The sequence below is a fragment of the Sapajus apella genome, unplaced genomic scaffold (assembly GCF_009761245.1).
Source record: "Sapajus apella isolate SASKATOON/1434 unplaced genomic scaffold, GSC_monkey_1.0 scaffold90, whole genome shotgun sequence".
NCBI classification, from domain to species: domain Eukaryota; kingdom Metazoa; phylum Chordata; class Mammalia; order Primates; family Cebidae; genus Sapajus; species Sapajus apella.
In genome coordinates, this window is record NW_022437030.1 from 1,471,271 (window position 1) to 1,485,186 (window position 13,916).

The 13,916-nt window shown below is 37.0% G+C and overlaps 1 protein-coding gene across 4 annotated transcripts in view; it reads left to right on the forward strand.

Moving 5' to 3' along the window:
• LONP2 (lon peptidase 2, peroxisomal) overlaps positions 1–13,916 on the forward strand; it is a 105,242-nt gene that overhangs the window by 50,132 nt on the left and 41,194 nt on the right. For 2 of the 4 annotated variants that reach the window (XM_032255627.1, XM_032255629.1), the window contains 3 exons: positions 1,832–1,958; positions 5,345–5,478; positions 8,609–8,662. In XM_032255627.1, coding sequence (XP_032111518.1) covers positions 1,832–1,958; positions 5,345–5,478; positions 8,609–8,662 — 315 coding nt within the window. The remainder of the gene's footprint in view (positions 1–1,831; positions 1,959–5,344; positions 5,479–8,608; positions 8,663–13,916) is intronic. The other 2 variants (XM_032255628.1, XM_032255630.1) reach the window with 1 other exon arrangement.

The following is a 13,916-nucleotide window of genomic DNA, read 5'->3' on the forward strand; positions in this document are numbered from 1 at the left end:
TTCACCTGCCTTGGCCTCCCAAAGTGCTGGGATTACAGGCATGAGCCACCACACCCAGCCCTAAATTTCTTTAAGATTCTAAATGTAATCTAAATGTATTTTTCATGTTAATCTGAAATATATTTTTACAACTAAGTGAATTATAATTGGATTTCTTAATTATCTGCAAGCATTACAGGTTCCTATATTTAGTTTTGAAATATGATAGAGTAAAATGTTTATTGTATATACTTAAAGTCTAAAGTAAATAAGTAATGAGACTCAATTCCCTGGAAACTCCAAGTTATGGCAGAAAATCCATTAGATATACTAAAGTAAAGTGAAAGAATCAGGACAGCTGCTGCGGAGGAGAACATATAATGCCACCTTCTTCCGCTGGCAGATTTAGCTGTCCTATCTTCTAGCTTTCTTGGTGTTTACTAACCTCCTCTTTCCATTCAAAAGGTGCCTTATCAATTCATATTTTTAATTTTTGCTTGTTAAATGGAAAGGGACATTAGATGGAATTGTGTCTTATAGGATTTAAAGACAAAGAAAATCTGTACTTATTTAGGCTATTATATAAGACCATAAAGTCTTTTAAATATACTATATATATGTAAATACATATATACACACATATACAAATACATATACACACATACATATACCATAATGTGGAGGAAAAAACCTTTTATAGTGACATCTTAGGGTTTTCTCTTTTTGCTACAATTTATTTTATAGTCATAGTTCTGGAAACAGTATCTTTAGAGCCCTTCCCTTGGAATCCACTACTTATTTAATTTTGTGTGTGTGTGTGTGTGTGTGTGTGTGTTCGTTCATGTGTGCGTGTGTGTTTCAAGTATAGATCAAATTATGCTAAAAAGATGCATTTATTTTTCTATTTGAAATCTCAGAGGGTTTGAGGGCAAAGATAATTGTCTCTTAAGGTTTGAGGTTTTTTCTTCTTCTTTGGGAGATACATCATTTAATCAGAAGACTTTCAAACACTGTGCTTAGTAAATGCTTGTTCTGTTTGAAAAAGTTGGAAATGTTAACAATTATTGATTTAGATTAAATTTCTTTTTCTTCCTTTTTTTTTTTTTTTTTTTTGAGGCAGAGTCTCTGTTGCCCAGGCTGGAGTGCAGTGGCATGATCTCAGCTCAGTGCAAACTCCACATCCCCAGCTGAAGCTATTCTCATGCCTCAGCCTCCAGAGTAACCAGGACTATAGGTGTGCACAACCACATCCAGCTAATTTTTTACATTTTTAGTAGAGACAGGGTTTTGCCCTGTTGCCCAGACTTGTCTCAAATTCTTATGCTCAAGTGATCCACCTGCCTCAGCCTCCCAAAGTGCTAGGATTATAGGCGTGAGCCAGTGTGCCTGGCCAGAATAAATTTATTTATTGTAATTATAGTCTCATTTGAAATAATACTTAAATTTGTTCTAAACTAAGATCTATTTAATCTACGTTTGAGCCATTAAAAAGCATAGCATTGGCCAGGCACAATGGCTCATGCCTGTAATCTCAGCACTTTTGGGAGTCTGAGGCTGGTGGATCACTTGAGGCCAGGAGTTTGAGACCAGCCTGGCCAACATGGCAAAACCTCGTCTTACTGAAAGTACAAAAATCAGCCAGGCATGGTTGTGCATGCCTGTAATCCCAAGCTACTTGGGAGGCTGAGGCAGGAGAATCTCTTGAACCCACAAGGTGTAAGTTGCAGTGAGCTGAGATTTCGCCACTGCACGCCAGCCTGGGTGACAGAGCGAGACTCTGTCTCAAAAAAAAAAGCATGGCATGATGGGAGCCGTGTGAATAATTAACAAAACAAGATCTCTTATTTTCCAGGGTATACACAGGAGGAGAAGATAGAGATTGCCCATAGGCACTTGATCCCAAAGCAGCTAGAACAACATGGGCTGACTCCTCAACAGATTCAGATCCCTCAGGTCACCACTCTTGACATCATCACCAGGTTAGTTAGCCATCCTGAGGCTTCATTAACTCCAGGCATGTTTCGGGTATTTAGTGAGTTACCAAAGGACAGAGAGTATCAATATTTGAGTTTTTCATCTTTTGAGGTATGTCACAGTCTCCTGAAAAGGAGATTATTTTATTGGCATCCCATAGCATCTTTTCTCTTTCTTCAACAACTTCCAGCAGGCAGTATATAACTATTGATTTACACGGTTCTCTATACTAGGCAGAAGTTTACAGAGAAACCATTTGGAATAGTTACAGCTAAAGCTGTAACAATTTATAGGAATTTATGCTTTGCCACAATAGCGGTATAACGGGTTAATTTGATAATTTAAAAACCAAAATACATGGCAAATATAGAGACACTTTTTATGCCCAGGATCTTGAAAGTTGTTGAATTATCTTAAGAGGTGATACAGTATGCTACTTTCAGATATCTGATATAAGTTACTCTGTTTTCTTTTCTTCTCTTTGGCTGAGAGATTTTTAAAGTCCTTGGAATTTTGATCTTCAGAACTAACATTGGAACAATAGAGAAGGTACCTTCCCAAGCTTAGTACCAAATGCTTAAGCCTGTAGCAAGCAGTGAGTAAATTATCTGAATAGAGCATTGCTTAGTCTAATTTATCGATTCCCTGTTTGAATGGAAAATATACTCTGTTGAGCATTTATATCCATCACAGTCTCTTACAGTTTTCCTGGCTCAGCATTACAGATCCATTGCATCATCCAGCAAGTGGTGTCAGGCTGCCAGGCTCTCCTCATGCGGTCCTTTTCTAGTAACTACTGTTTTTAAGAGATGTGAAGTATCCCTCTATTTTGAACTTTACTTAGAGTTTGGCCATACTGCCTTGTGATCTATGCCTTCTTATGGATCTATTTGGATTTATATACAAAACAATAAGACTACGTCTTACCTGAGGGTTCCTTTTCTTGGTTTGTTTTGTGATTTGCTGTGTGGATAATGCCAGGAGAAATAAATTAGGTGATTTATATGCCTGAGTATTCCAACAATATCATTATTCCAGATAACACCCATGATGCCTTTGGGTAACAATCAATAAGTCATTTAACCTATTTGATAGCTTTCCCATCTGCAAAATATGAGGGATGGAGAAAAATCCAAAGCTTATCTGAATAATAATGATTCTGAAGAGTGATCATTATTTATATTTCCCTATTGTTGTCTGGAGAACTATTTCTTTTTTTTATATACTTGTTAACTTAGAATATCAGATCTTAAAAGCTATGGACATGAGGAAATCTCTGAGCAGTTTTGTTAGTTTTGATATTGTTTTTAAAAACAGCACAAATATTTGGTATTCCAGTTACCAAACTTAGGATATAGAGTATCAGTATTTGAGTTTTTCATCTTTTGAGATATGTCACACTCATAGACCCTAATGTTCTAGTCTTTCTTATCTCCAAGTATAACTCACCTACTTGAATACTTCCAGTCCCAGTATCCTTAATGCTAGCTAATAACTACCTCTTCGTGAGTAATTCTAATTGTTACAAAGATTTTCTTATTTTTTATTATTTTTTTTAAAGACAAGTTTTCACACTGTTGGTCAGGATGGAGTGTAGTGGCGTGATCTTGGCTTACTGAAACCCCCGCCTCCCAGGCTTAAGCCATCTTCCCACCTCAACCCCTAAGTAGCTGGGACCACAGGCATGAGCTGGGACCACAGGCATGAGCTGGGCATGGTGGCGTGTGCCTGTAATCCCAGCTACTCAGGAGGTGGAGGCACGAGAATTGCTTGAACCAGGGAGGTGGAAGTTGCAGCGAGCCAAGATCGTGTCACTGCACTCCAAACCGGGTGACAGAGCAAGACTCCGTCTCAAAAAAAAAAAAAAAAATGTTTAATTTTTTTAGTAGAGATGGGTCTCACCATTTGGCCAGGCTGGTCTGGAACACCTGACCTCAAGTGATAATTGTTACAAAGCTATTCTTTCTATTCACTTTCTATAATTTTCTTCTTCTGCCTTATAGGAACACCTGGAACCTAAGTGTAATTCCTCCTTGTACAGCCCTTCTGACATTAGAATAAAATACTATCAGTTCTGCACACTAAGTGTTGTCTTCTTCAAGCTAACCATTCCTATCCTCTGTACCACTCCTCTTGATGTAGTTTCAAGAATTCTCACCTTCCTGATTAGTCTTCTTCTGAAATAATCCTGTATGTCAATGTGCCTTTTAAAATTAAACACTCAGAATTGAGCAGTGTTTCAGATAGAGTCTAAACAGTTCCTGGTATAGGAAGACCATGCTTTTCTTATTCTGACTATATTGTTTTATGACTATATCTCTAGATTCATAGCTTTTTAAAGATTTTTCTCTGCCCTTTTTCATTGAATTTCATCAAACTCGGCACATCCCATTTTGTATTTATACAGTTGAATTTTTTAAAGCTCAAATGTAGAAGTTTTTGAGATGCCTCCCTGTTTTCTTCCTATTGAAATTATATGTAGTTGCATAATTAGACTTTATATCTTTCTATACCTTTGACTGAAATGAGTTTTAGAGTGTTTAGCTAAGAGTTTTATATCTGTCTTTTCTCAGAACTTTTAAAATCTGCTTTCCTAAAGTCTACAGTGTATGTCTGACTTAATCAAATATATGGCTTAGTCAGATCCAATTCTTAAGATAAAGCTGCATCCTCCACCTGATCCTGTCTGTCCAGATCCATTCAAAGCTGAGTGGCCAAAAGTGGTTATACTATATAATGGCCTGTGGAATGACGTAATGGAGTTTGATTCTAATGTGCATGTTTTTAAAGCATCTCTGCTTAACCACATGTAGAGTCTTTTTCACAGAGTCACAGTGCTTTCATCACTTAGCTACCTTCTTCCTTCAGAAATCTTCACAATGAAAATACACTGAAGAAAGGCGGTTAGCAAAGTGCCTAGTGAAAAACAGATTTCTGTCTTAGATTTGTTTTTGTTTTAGTTCCACAGAACACAATTTATCTGATTCTTTCAGCAATATTTCAAGTACAATAAATTGATCTAGAATTTTCCTAAATTGACAAATTTTGTTTAAGAAAACTCTTCAACAAATTACCAAGGAGTAAATGGTTGTTTATATGCTGCCAAATTTACTTTGGTAATGTAAATTGAACTTAGAACTAGGGTTCATTTTTAAGCATAGGGTTATAATTCAAGGCAATCTGTATAAAGGAAATAGTAGTAGTTGAAAATCCATCTAAGTCTTGAAGAAATAACAATAATGAGGAGTTTTACGTGTGGAGAAGTTAGTACTCAAGAAATGAATGTTTAAATATATGCTGTTTCTTTAGTAAAAATGTTAATAACATTACTTCTGTCTATTTTTTTTAGGTGGTGTATAGCCAAAAATAAAATATATTTCTTTGATGACAGGTATACCAGAGAGGCAGGGGTTCGTTCTCTGGACAGAAAACTTGGGGCCATTTGCCGAGCTGTGGCCGTGAAGGTGGCAGAAGGACAGCCTAAGGAGGCCAAGTTGGAACGCTCTGATGTGGCTGAGAGAGAAGGTTAGTGACCTTGTTCTGGCGTTCTCAAGCTTAGTAGCTAGGAGTGAGTGACAGAAGAAGGTTGGATATGGAGGGGAAGGTGTTGGGTAGTCCTTGGAGCAGTGGCACACATTACTCCACCGTTAAATACATCCAGTAAGTAATACTTAAATATTTCAATATATTTCATCAAGAGGATTGTCATTTACAAGTAGCACATAGTTTTAACTGTAATAATAATAAGAATGCTTTGAGGATACAGTAACTATATTAGGATTCTCTAGAGGGACAAGACTAATAGGATAGATGTGTATGTGAAGAGGAGTTTAAGAAGTATTGACTCACACGATCATATGGTGAAGTCCCACAGTAGGCCATCTGCAGGCTGAGGAGCAAGGAAGCCAGTCCAAGTCCCAAAACCTCAAAAATAGGGAAGCCAACAGTGTAGCCTTCAGTCTGTGGCTAAAGCCCCAAGAGCCCCTGGAAAACCACTCGTGTATGTTCAAGAGTCCAAAAGTTGAAGAACTTGGAGTCTAATATTGGAGGTCAAAAAGCATCCAGCACGGGAGAAAGCTGAAGGCCAGAAGACTCAACAAGTCTCATCCTTCCACCTTCTTTTGTCTGTTTTACTCAGTCATGCTGGAAGCTGATTAGATGGTACCCACCCATATTGAGGGTGGGTCTTCCTCTCCCAGTCCACTGACTCAGTTGTTAATCTTCTTTGACAGCATCCTCACAGGCACACCAGAATAATACTTTGCATCCTTCAATTCAATCAAGTTGACACTCGATATTAACCATCACAGTAACTTTATCTAGATGTATAATAATGGTGTACATCATGTATAGGTTCTAGTATTATCTTATTTCTTTCTGACCCAGACAGTTAAGTTTTTAAATAATTTATAACATAAAAAAGTTTTTACAACATTAGAAAATCCATGCTGTTGAAGTACCTTTGTACTCTGGAATAGCAGCATGTGTAATAATTTTTTCACACGTTTTCTTTTATAGGTAAACAAATAAATGTAATTTAAATTATTTCTTCTTAAAAAATTATTGTGGAGGTGGTGAGATGAGGAGAGTTCTATTACTGGAATTAATCAAATGTGGACATTCCTTTGGTGTACCCACTTAAAATGTTTTAACTGGCTGGGCACAGTGGCTCACACCTTTAATCCCAGCCCTTTGGGAGATGGAGGCAGGCAGGTGACTTGAGGTCAGGAGTTTGAGATCAGCCTAGCCAACATGGTGAAACCCTGTCTCTACTAAAAATGCAAAAATTAGCCAGGTGTGGTGGCGGGCACTTTTAGTCCCAGCTACTCCGGAGGCTGAGGCAGGAGAATCACTTGAGCCCAAAAGTCAGAGATTGCAGTGAGCAAAGATTATGCCACTGCACTCCAGCCTGGGCAACAGAGCAAAACTCTGTCTCAAAAAAATAAGTAAGTACATAAATTCTAGTCAGCCATCTCGGCAAAAAAGAGAGAGAGAGAAAAAAATACAAAAAATGTTTTAATTTCTTGCCCCAAAACTGTAAGGGGTCTCAGTTCATCATACCATGCTGTTACATAGTTTGCCAAAACTTGCTTTAACAAACATGAGTAGTAGGAAATTGACAATTTCTTTCATAGTAAAAGAGATGTATTAGATTTTTCTACCATTTCCATAGCTCTTTCCAGAAAGGATTTGGATGACTACGATTAAAGAACTGTAATTTATGGTGGGCCCAGTTGAACAGACGCACCCAAACATCTTTCCTGTTTTTCCTTCAGTTGCTGAACACTGTGCATTTTACAGCAGTAGCATCAGAGTCAGCTTTCACAGAATCCTCCTGTGGCCAGTACAGTGCTTCACCCCTACTCCCCCTGTGCCTGGAACCTCACTGGTTCATTTTCTCCAGAGAGCGAAGCTCCTATCTTCTGTTGGGTTGGAGAGGGGCAGTGTCTTTATTATGTGGAGCAGGAGTAGCGGTACTGAGCTCTAATTGTTTTTTATCCAGACATTAAAACTGTTGCTTTATTTTTACTTTTATTATTTTTATTTTATTTTATCTTTTGAGATGGAGTCTTGCTCTGTCACCCTAGCTGGGGTGCAATGGCGCAAGCTCGGCTCACTGCAAACTCCGCTTCCCAGGTTCAAGCAATTCCCGTGCCTCAGCCTCCTCAGTAGCTGGGACTATAGACGTATGCCACCACACCTGGATAATGTTTATATTTTTAGTAGAGACAGGGTTTCACCATGTTGACCTCAGGTGATCCACCCGCCTCAGTCTCCCAAAGTGCTGGGATTATAGGCGTGAACCAATGCACCTGGCTTTATTTTTATTTTTATTTTTATTTTTACTCTGCCTTGGGAGAATCTGGAAAACTTTTGCCATTTGTCCCACTTTTCACCCATGCTTTCAGGGCTACCTTGAATTCCTTAGCTTTTGTAGACTTTTATGGCTTACATCAACTTATTGTTCTCTACCTCTAGCCCCACAGATATTGAGGTTTCTGCTTTCTCTGGCCTGTTAATGTTTGTTACTTTTTGTTCATATACTTTTTGTTTTCCAAAATTTTGTCAGCATCTCTTATCAGCTGTTGTCTTCTTTCCCATTATTTTTGTTCTTGTGGGTTTATATATTTTTTATTTCTTGTCATTTTAATACAATTTGTCATTTAATACAGGAAGTTTAGAGATAAACATATGTTCAGACTACCATTTATAGAAATTTGAATTTAAAAAAAATGTTCTAGGTGAGGGAGTACCTATCAAGGGTAGAAATCACTGTTGTAGATGACAATGACAGTGGAGAACTGAGGTCTATAAAAGTTAAGACCTAGGTCTAGATGCTCCTGAATTTCCCCTTTTTATTCTTAACACTTCTTTTGTGCTGTGGTCTCAAGCAACTGAGCCTATGTCTTTTTGTTCTTGTCTGCGATATAACATAAGGTAGAGGATGAAATGAGTTTATTAGATAACACATTTTGAAAATTGCGTTTAAGATTTAGACGATGTATTTTAGAACTTATAATAATACACTCAGAGGAATTCAGTGTCAAGCAACACTTTTGCATTATTATACATTGCTTAATGTTTATACATATATCCATTAGAATATTTCTAACAGCATCTTTGATTATACTAGCTATTTTTAAATAACCCACAAATACTAAAGGAATTGTTCAGTTTGTGAACTGTGTGAGATCTATGGTTTTTCATGGTAATATTTATTTGTGTGGTTTTTAAAATATGTAATCATAGAACATCTTCTTAATGATAATGTAATTAAGCAGATTTGCTTAGTTAAGATATTAGCAAGAGCATTCCAGATGAATAGGTAGAATAAATAGTTGTCTCTTGGAGATGACTCTGGGTGTAGTCTTTACTAGAGGCACAGGTATGGACTCTAAGTTGGCTCTCATGTTATGATATACCCTTAAGTAAGTAACAACCATTCTCTAGACCTTAGTAGAATAATTGTTAGGTGTCCTGAATTGGTGTTTATTGGTCATAAATTTTTTTGTAGAAAAATAATTTCTACAAAAGAGTCTGTGTTAAGTTTTCATAGCACAAAGTTCAAATGGAGCTTAGTAATGAAAAGTTTCTCATTAAGAAATAAATTTAAAATTAGAGTATAAAACAAAACAGTTGTTTTAGAAACTTCAAGTAATACAGTGTGGGAGTTATTTTTAATGTTAAAAATAAAGCTTTCCTAATTCATGCACGAGAGACAGAAAAAAAATAATAATAATAAGGCTGAACTTGGAGTTACTGCCAAGAAGAAAAGTAATTTTGGGCCACAAGCTTCAAAACAGGCAGAAACCTGTGTATCAAACTTTCTGGAATAGGCCCAGAAGCACTGGTCTGTGAACAGTTGTCTTTGTATTTGTGGGGTCTTAACTGGCAGTTAAAGAGACTAAATAATAGCAGGGAATTTAAAAAGTGGGTGAGATTTAGAGTTGATAGATCTGTGTTAGAGGAGGAACATTTATGGTTTCAGTCACTTACCTATAAAGTATGAGAATTGTTTCTTTAAAAGAATGCTGCCTCTGTTTTTCTGCATGTTGTTAGTATTTTCTGAATTGCCCTTTTCCTTTCTAGGGTATTTGTTGGGTTGAGGAATTAGTTGGATTATATTACTACAGTTTTATTCTGCTTTTTGCCTACCTTTTGCCAAGAAAGACACAAACGTTCCATGTATTTAATTTTTCATTCTTGGGTGTTTCTAAACAGGCTAAATGTTTATTTGTTTAAGTACCCATGTATCATATATGTTCAATTTATATCTAGCAAGATTTTTTCTTGAAAATTATCTTAAGCAAGGATTCATATTATAATCAGTCTTTATAAAGTTTCTCAAAATACATAGCATTCTCAATTACTTTATTCTTAAAGAATATAGTATTTATTAGAGGAAGTTACATTAAACAGAAATAACCTTGGTACATATTAGTTTCTGATTATTCTCATAGAAGTCACATGAAAAATTGGTTTAAAAATGACAGAATTAATACAAATTTAACAGTTATTCATGAAACGTGTAGATGTTGTTATTCCATTTTGTTGTGCTATAAAGGAATACTTGAGGCTGGGTAGTTTATAAAGAAAAGAGGTTTTTTGGCTCAGAGTTCTGCAGGTTCTATGAGAGGCACAGTGCTAGCATCTGCTTCTGGTGAGGCCTTAAGAAGTTTACAATCATGATGGAAGACAAAGGGAGAGCAGGCATGTCACATGGCGAGAGAGGGATCAAGAGAGAAAGGAAAAAGAGCCAGGCACCTTTTAACAACCAGCTGTCATATGAACTCATTACCTTAGGGAAGGCACCAAACCATTTATCAGGGATCTGCCCCTGTGACCCAAACACTTCCCTCTAACATTGGGAAACAAAGCTATATTAATCAAAAAAGTGTGGTACTGGTATAAAAACAGACACATAGATCAATAGAACAGAATGCAGAAACTGGAAATAAAAATCTACAGCAAACTGATCTTTGACAAAGTAGACCAAAATATACACTGGGAAAGGAAAACCTATTCAATAAATGGTGCTGAGAAAATTGGATAGCCATATGCAGAAAGAATGAAACTGAACCACTCTCTCTCTTATTGTATGAAAACCAACTCAAGAGACCAGGTGCGGTGGCTCACACCTGTAATCCCAGCACTTTGGGAGGCTGAGGTGGACAGATCACTTGAGGTCAGGAGTTTGAGACCAGCCTGGCCAATATGGTGAAACCCCATCTCTACTAAAAATATAGAAATTATCTGGACATGGTGGTGCATGCCTGTAATAGGAAAATCACTTGAACCCAGGAGGTAGAAGTTGCAGTGAGCTGAGATCGCCCTATTACGCTCTAGCCTGGGTGTTGCGCTGAGACTGTCTCAAAAAAAAAAAAAAAAATCAACTCAAGATAGATTGAAGATTTAAATGTAAAATCTAAAACTAAAACACACTAGAAGAAAATCTAGAAAAATATTCTTCTGAACACTGCCCTAGACAAAGAATTCATGACTAAGACCTCAAAAACAAATGCAACAAAACCAAAAGTAGACAAATAAGACTTAATTAAACTAAAAAACGTTTGAACAGCAAAAGAAATAATCAACAGAGTAAACAGACAACTTGCAGAATGAGCAAAAATGTTTGCAAACTACATATCCAGGAGACCAGTACCCAGAATCTACAAGGAACTCAAACAACTCAACAACAACAGCAGAAAACAAAAAATAACCCCATTAAAAAGTAGGCAAAGTACATGAAAGACATTTTTCAAATGAAGACTTACAAATGGCTAGGAAGCATATGAGAAAAATGCTCAATATCACTAATCATCAGAGAAATGAAAAATCCACAAGATATCATATTACACCAGTCAAAATGGCTATTTTTAGAAAGTCAAAAAATAACAGATGTTGGTGAGGTTGTGGAGAAAAGAGAGTGCTTATATCGTTTTGGGAGAAGTGTAAAGTAGTACCACCTCTATAGAAAACAGTATGGAGAGTTCTCAAAGAACAAAAAATAGAACCTTCATTTAACTCAGCAATCCCACCACTGGGTGTATACCTAGAGGAAAATAATCCATTATGTCAAAAAGATACCTGTACACATGTTTGTTTTATCTGATAGAGAAAGTCTGTTTTATCTGATATAAAAAGAATGGAATCATGCCTTTTGCAGCAATATCGATGAAACCAAAGGCCATAACCTTAAGTGAATAACTCAGAAATTCAGATACGGAATATTCTTGTTTATAAGTGGAAGCCAAATAATGTGTGCCTGTAAACATAGAGTGTGGAATAATTAATAGACATAAGCATGAGCTATCATGCCCAGCCTTCAACAATTTAATTTCCCTCTTTTTTTTGCCCCCCGAGATGGAGCCTTGCTTGGTCACTTAGGCTGGAATGCAGTGGCGCAATCTTGGCTCACTGCAACCTCCACCCCCCAGGTTCAAGCGATTCTCCTGCCTCAGCCTCCAAGTAGCTGGGATTACAGTCCACCACTGCACCTGGCTAATTTTTGTATTTTTAGTAGAGATGGGATTTTACCATGTTGGCCAGGCTGGTCTCAAACTCCTGACCTCAGGTGATCCGCTCACCTCAGCCTCGCAAAGTGCTGGGATTACAGGAGTGAGCTACTGTACCTGGCCTAATTTCCCTCTTAATTTTGTCATTGGCCCAAAAGTTGTCCAGGAGCATGTATTTGTATATTTTTGAGAGTTTGTCTTCGGATTGATTTTTAGTTTTTTTCCATTGTGTGAAGATACTTGATATGATTTTGATTTTTTTTTTTAATTTATTGAGACTTGTTTTGTGGCCTAATGTTTGGCCTGTCTTGGAGAATGTCCCATGTGCTAATGAGAAGAATGTATCTTTTGTGGTCGTTGGGTAGAATGTTCTGTAAATGTCTGTTAGGTCCATTTGATTTTAAGTTCAGCGTTTCTCTGTTGACTTTCTGTCTGTCTCCGTGACCTATTAGTGCTCTCTGTGGGGTGTTGAAGTCCCACATTATTATTGTATTGCTATCTGTCTCTTTTCTTAGGTCTAGTAGTATTTGTTTTATTAATCCCGTGCTCCAGTTTTGGGTGCCTGTATATTATATACCTAGGATTATTATATCTTCTTGTTCAGTTGATAGCTGTGTCATTATATACTGACCTTTTTTAAAAAAACTATTGTTGATTTAAAATCTGTTTTACCTAATGTAAGTATAGCTACTCCTGCTTGCTTTTGGTTTACTTTTGCATGGAAAATTCCACCCCCCACCACTTTACCTTTAGTCTGTGTGTCTTTAACAGTAAGGCAGATTTCTTGTAAGCAGCATATCGTTATTGTTGTTGTTTAATCCATTGCACCAATTTATATCTTTGAAGTGATGCATTCAAGCTTAATACTGATGCATGAGGTTTGTTCCAGTCATAATGTTAATTGCTATCTAATTGCTTTGTAGATTATTTATTTGTTGAGCAAGAGTCTTGCTCTGACACCCAGGCTGGAGTGCAGTGGCACAATCTTGGCTCACTTCAACCTCCACCTCTCAAGTTCAAGCGATTCTCCATCCTGAGTAGCTGGGATTACAGGTGCATGCCGCCACACCTAGCTAATTTTTGTCTATTTAGTAGGGACAGGATTTTGCCATGTTAGTCAGGCTGGTCTTGAACTCCTGACCTCAGGTGATCTGCCTGCTTCGACCTTCCAAAGTGCTGGGATTACAAGTGTGAGCCACCACAACTGGCCAGCTTTGTAGATTCTTTGTTTTTTGTTTCCACTTTGTGATTTTCTGGAGTTCTGTCATGTTGCCCTTTGATTAATTTCTTTTCCGTTTTTGTATAATTGTTTTATAAAACTTGTGAGTTTCATGCATTTTTATGAAAGAGTAGCAACCTTTTGTTCCCATGTTTAGAACTCACTTAAGCATTTCTCATAGGACCAATCTAGTGGTGATGAATTCCCTCATTTGCTTGTCTGGGAAACACTATTTTTCCTTCATTTGTGAAGCTTATACTAGCAGGATACAAAATTAGAGTTTGACCATTTACTTTAAGCACTTTGAAAATAGAATCCCAGTCTCTTCTGGCTTCTAAAGTTTCTGCTGAGAATTCCACTGTTAGTTTGATGAAGTTTCCTGTGTAAGTGACTAGACACTTGTATTGTATTTAGAAATTTTTCTTTCACATTGACCTTAGACAGCCTGGTGACTAGATGCTATGGTGAGATTCTTCTTGCAGTGTATTTGGCTGGAGTTTGTTGAGCCTTTTGTGTCTGGATATCTAGATCCCTTGCTAGACTGGGGAAGGTTTCCTGAATTATTTTCTCAAATAGGTTTTCTGAATTTTTGGCTTTTTTTCTCCCCTGGGAATACCTATGATTCGTAGGTTCAGAGGTCTTATGTAATCTCTTTCTTCTCAAAGGCTCTTCTCATTTTTTAAAATTCTTTTTACTTTTTGTCTGACTGGATTAATTCAAAAGACCTA